At 28.4% G+C, this 5,716-nt stretch overlaps 1 protein-coding gene across 1 annotated transcript; it reads right to left on the reverse strand.

Moving 5' to 3' along the window:
• Positions 1 to 3,191: 3,191 nt before the first annotated feature.
• LOC145097987 (secreted RxLR effector protein 161-like) lies at positions 3,192 to 4,053 on the reverse strand. Its single transcript, XM_079035678.1, has 4 exons — positions 3,549 to 4,053; positions 3,467 to 3,503; positions 3,331 to 3,396; positions 3,192 to 3,276 (listed from the first exon to the last, which is right to left on the reverse strand). Exons 1-4 carry the CDS (start codon positions 4,051 to 4,053, stop codon positions 3,192 to 3,194), a joined length of 693 nt encoding a protein of 230 aa, XP_078891804.1.
• Positions 4,054 to 5,716: the final 1,663 nt, after the last annotated feature.

Genomic DNA, 5,716 nt, shown 5'->3' on the forward strand with positions numbered 1-5,716 from the left:
TAAGTGAATTTATATAAAAGCTAATCAAACTATGTATTATGTCCTTTTTTTGGTTGATTTTATGTTTTTAAAGTAGCGAGAGAACTAGAATTAATGGTGGATGGCGTGTCTTATTGCACTTATATTATTGTATATTGGTTTACATTTATTGATCAAGATAATTCTTAACGATAAATTTTTTCAGATCTTCTATTTAATGGTTAAATAAATTTCAAATTTAACTATAAGTGTATGAGTAGATTTAAAATTTGGCCATTGTCGCCACACATGTGGCGACAATGGCCAAATTTTAAATCTACTCATACACTTATAGTTAAATTTGAAATTTATTTAACCATTAAAAACTTATATTCACTATCCACAAATTTATTAAAGGTTTACACTTTATCACAATGATCATCTGTAACTTTCTACTTTTAAAAAGTTTATAACATTGTATATGTTATAAGTATGTAAATTACATTAAATATAAAATTTAATTCTTGATTAGTTTGCAACTTATGCTCCACAAACTGTTTTTCGCCTTTAAATATTAAAGTTAAATACCTGTTATTATCTAAACAAAATTTATATTTTATTAATTTAATAAAGTTTTATAAATCTTTGATTTTTTTATTATCATTTTTAATTATCAATATTGTTTTTTTTATTCGTGGTTATATATATATATATATATATATATATATATATATATATATATATATATATATATATATATATATATATATATATATATATATATATATATATATATATATGAAGGAAGTGGTTGTTTCACTTTTGCAACATTTTGCATGTGCTATTTTGTAAAATGTAGATCACTAATATAGCTTTGCCACCACCATTCCTTATTCTAACATTTGTATTTCAAATTCAATATTTTGAATTTGAACTTTTTATTTATGTGTTATTAATAATAGTAAATATTCATTACTTATCTTTTCCAATTTGTTGTATGGACAAATTATAAATCTTCTAAGTACATTGACTTTTATGCAAAGTACTCCTACATATGAAACAAATATATCGCGTTTGTTCTGAAGGTTATGCATGACCATATCACAGAAATACATCAAATAAATATTTAACCTATGTATTCCATCAATTGGTGGATAGAAGGAAACTTTGCCATCCAATAAAAGTATTTGGCCCTCATAGTTTTAAGTATGGAATGACATGATTCGCATGGAACTTTGAATATTTTGATGCTTCCGAATTCAAAGTCAGTGGAATGGGTTTGTTTGGTCAAGACACGTGCACACGATTATTCATTCAAAATATGTGTTGACTAATTGACAGAGCCACTCTAATAAGACTCCCGACACTCCAATTTCCAATCACGATTGTTCTTTTGTCAAAGAAATGCGATTATAAAAAATCAAATAATTAAGACTAGAATCACTTTAAAGAATAATAAACATATTATTCGGATGGTTTGCACAGAACCCTTTTCACAAATTATCATTGCAAGGTAAGGTTAAAAGTTAGATGTTAGCTAAAAAACGTGTTGTTGTTATATGAAAAGTTAGATGTTAACTAAAAAGTTAATCGGTAAAAAATGACATTTGATAAAAGTGACTAGAAGTCTAGACGAAAGATATAAAATAATATAAAAGGGCATTTAAATAAGATATGTTTATTTTATAATTAATTAAAAGGTATAATTGGAAATTAAAAAGATATATCTCGTAAAAAATTAATCTAAGTAGTTTTTTTTTTTAAATTAACTTATAAGTTACTTTTTGGCTTGTTAAACATGACAACTTAAAATAAACTCGAAAAGTAAGTTAGTTTTTTTTTTTTTTTTTTTTTTGAAATGGCAAACTAACGAATCTAATCATAAATAACCACATATGTCTCCACCTTGAACCCTAGACCTCTCATATGAGATGATCACTCCATACCGCTAGGTCACTGGCCATTTGGTAAGTAAGTTAGCTTATTACTTAGTTGTGACGCGCTAAGCATAACTTAAATCGTAAAACACTAACTACTATTTTAGGTATGCAAGGCTTAAACGATACAATCCTTTTTATATATTTCTTCCATCCTAAAATTATAGTTCATCTTTCTTTTTTGGTTTATTCCAAAATAATAATCCATTTCTAAAAATAAATAACATTTTTACCAAAATACCTCTCATTATTATTTAACCAATTAAGCATTTTATGGAACATTAAATGCAAAGTAAGGACAAAACTATCATTTTATTGTATAAAGTTAATAGTAATTAATGTTTCCTTAATCTGTAAATTTTTTTTTTTTTTTTTTTTTTTTTTTTTTTTGTCTGTGGACAATAATTTTGGGACGAAGAAAATATAAAATTAAGCAAACCATAATCCATTAAAAACTAATTACTTGTGAATTGTTCGTGAGGCAATATCACATGAAACGTAATGTCTCACATTAAACCAATTATTTGTCTTTGATGAAACCTATATCAAATTTGATTTATTACTTCAACTTGTTGGGCTTGCACGTTTATATTATGTTAATAATATAGTTCTCAATATATATTATTCTTATATTTTTTTTGTTGATCAAGGTTGAAACTTATACAGTATATTTGTTTGTCATATAAATTGAAAAAAATAAATAAAGGAAAAAAGATAAACAACACCCCCGAAGCTACCCATAAGCCATCAAGTGAGGTAATAAGAGGACCTAGTAATATTTTATATGTGCACTGTTTGAATCTTGAATTTTTTTAATAAAATTTTACATCTCAACCGTTAAGCTCTTATCGTGTGATTAAAAAAAGGATAACCGTAGTTTTTGAAAAAAAAATAAAATACTGTCTATTCAGAATAACAATACGGAATGGGCAGCTTAATAAGTCTTGGAGTGATGTGTGGGTGGAAATGTGCCACTTAAGGTTTGGTTTCTGAGATTATTTTATGTGGAGATGCTACAATATTTATTGGGGTCTGATTGGTGGTTTTGTAAAGAAAGCAAAGAACGCCAACAATTCCTAACTTGAACAGTTTATTCACTATAAACCAGTTCGATCAAACATTTACTTACATCAGAAAACTCTCTACAAAATTCACTCACACTCAAACATTTACATGAATCTCAAGAAGACTTTACACACGAAGATCTTCTAGATTTTTGTATAAACTACACTGGGAGAAAACCCTAACTTGAGAGAGAAGAGAGAACCAAAACGTAAAAAATATCTATCAACTGACTCAACTACACACACATAACACAATATATATCCCGGGTACACAGCTCCATGGAGCGACCCATAAACCCGCGTGCAAACCCGGTAACCTGCACAAGAAATACACAACATACCCAACACAAATACAAATATACACAACTTACCCTGCGTAAGAATTAATGACAAGTTTGATATAATGGATACTTATTTCAACAACACCCCCCCACAAACTGATCATTAATTCAAAAAATTTATTAACTTTTAAAAACATCTATCATACCCAAACGATTAGAAATATACTCATGTTGTGAAATACTCAATGATTTTGTCAAAATATCTGCATTTTGATTTAAAGAACTAATTTTATTTATTTTCAAAATACCCTTTTCAATTTTTTCACGAATAAAATGCAGATCTATTTCAAAATGTTTAGTTTTTTCATGAAATACAGGATTTAGAGCTAATTTAATAGCTGACTCATTATCACAAAAAACATTAACTGGAGTTAAACCATTAATACCAAAATCAAACAACAATTTTAAAATCCAGATTATTTCACAAGTCACAGAGCCTAATGCTCTATATTCAGACTCAGTTGAAGAACGAGAAACAGTATTTTGTTTCTTACTCTTCCAAGATACAAGAGAATTTCCAAAATACACTAGAAAACCAGTAACAGACCTTCGACTAAACAAACATTTAGCCCAATCTGCATCTACATAAGCAGTAATGTTCAATGAGTTATCCTTTGTTATATGTACACCCTTTCCTGGACAATTCTTTAAATATCTTAACAATCTAAATGCTACTTTTAAATGAGATTTACGAGGTTTATGCATATATTGACTCAAAATGTGCACAACATATGAAATATCTGGACGTGTCATTGTCAAGTAAATTAATTTTCCAATAAGTTTTTGAAATTCAGTTATATTAACAACACAATCAGATTTATCCAAATATGACTCCCTTTTTAGAACTAAATTTGTTTCTAAGAGTCTTAACAGGTTTACAGGCAAGCATACCAAACTCATGCAACAACTCCAAACAATACTTTCTTCGATTCAGACAAACTCCTTTATCAGTTTTAATAACCTTAATTTCTAAAAAATACTTTAACTCTCCTAAATCTTTAATAAAAAATTGTGATTTTAAGAAATTCTTAACATTTTCCAATTCAGCATTACTGTTTCCTGTGATTATGATATCATCTACATACACCAGTAAAATTACAATTGTATTCCCATGATTTCTCACAAATATAGAATAATCATTTATGCTTTGTTTAAAACCAAAAATTGAAAGTGAATGACATAACTTTTCATTCCATTTCCTAGGGGCTTGTTTAAGACCATATAAAGACTTTATTAGTTTACAAACCCTAATATCACCTTTTGAATGATATCCTTCAGGTTGACTCATATACACATCTTCAGATAAATCACCATATAAAAAAGCATTATTCACATCAAGTTGAAATAGAGGCCATGAACAATGAACTGCTAAAGATAATACTACTCTTACAGAAACCATTTTAGCAACAGGAGAAAAAGTCTCCTCATAATCAATACCCTCACGCTGACTATAACCTTTTGCTACAAGTCTAGCTTTAAATCTTTCAATTTCCCCGTTAGACTTATATTTAATCTTATAAATCCATCTACATCCTATAGGTTTTCTTCCTTTAGGAAGATCAGTAATTTCCCAAGTATTGTTTCTATAAAGTGCCTCCATTTCATCATTCATAGCTTTTATCCAATTAGTATCTAAAGCAGCCTCACTATAAGTTTTTAGTTCAACAGTTTTATTAAGATTTGAAACAAAACACAGATTTTCATTATCCAGTAGAGAATAGTTAACTGTTTTTTCAATACCAAATTTATGTTTTCCTTCCACAATATAATCACTAAATTTAGCAGGAAAATGTACAGTACGACCAGACCTAGTAGTCCTAATAGATTGATCACCTTCAAGAGAATTTGTATTATCTTGACTACTTTCCTCAGACATTGTAGAAGTACTAGGAAACATCTCACCAGAAGAAGGCACATGTGCCTCCCCAGTCTGGTTGCTGACATCAAACAAATTAGTCTCATCCAGATATTGGTCTGCACTAGCACCACTTCTCTGATGGACATCTCTCAAGTTATCTACTCTAGAACTATCAAGTAAAGAACTAGAATACAAAGAATCATCATACGAAAAAGGATCACTAGAGCTCAAAGGATCATTATATTTATTTGTAATTGAAGAAGATTTGAGCTTGAAAGGAAAAACAGACTCATAAAATTTAACATCCCTGGAAACAAAAACAAGATTTGAGTCAAGACTAAGAACTTTATATCCTTTTTTATCAGAAGAATAACCAAGAAAAACACATTTATCAGCCCTTTCAGAAAATTTGTCCAAATTATTTAATTTTGTTGCAAAACATAAACACCCAAAAACTCTAAGCCTATCAAAAACAGGAGAAGATTTGTAAACCAATTCATAAGGAGAAGCTCCTTTTAAAACAGAAGTAGGAGTTCTATTAATTAAAAAAACAGAAGT

This window comes from Lactuca serriola, chromosome 4, assembly GCF_051521515.1.
Source record: "Lactuca serriola cultivar US96UC23 chromosome 4, Lser_US96UC23_V15, whole genome shotgun sequence".
Lineage (NCBI taxonomy): Eukaryota > Viridiplantae > Streptophyta > Magnoliopsida > Asterales > Asteraceae > Lactuca > Lactuca serriola.

Excerpts from the sequence above, each read along its gene's own strand:
- LOC145097987 (XM_079035678.1), bottom strand. The coding sequence starts at position 4,053 with ATGACACGTCCAGATATTTCATATGTTGTGCACATTTTGAGTCAATAT. Across the intron at positions 3,504-3,548 it reads TCGTGAAAAAATTGAAAAGG|ATATTTTGACAAAATCATTG; the intron begins GTATTTTGAAAA and ends ATCAAAATGCAG. Across the intron at positions 3,277-3,330 it reads GTCATTAATTCTTACGCAGG|GTTACCGGGTTTGCACGCGG; the intron begins GTAAGTTGTGTA and ends TTTCTTGTGCAG.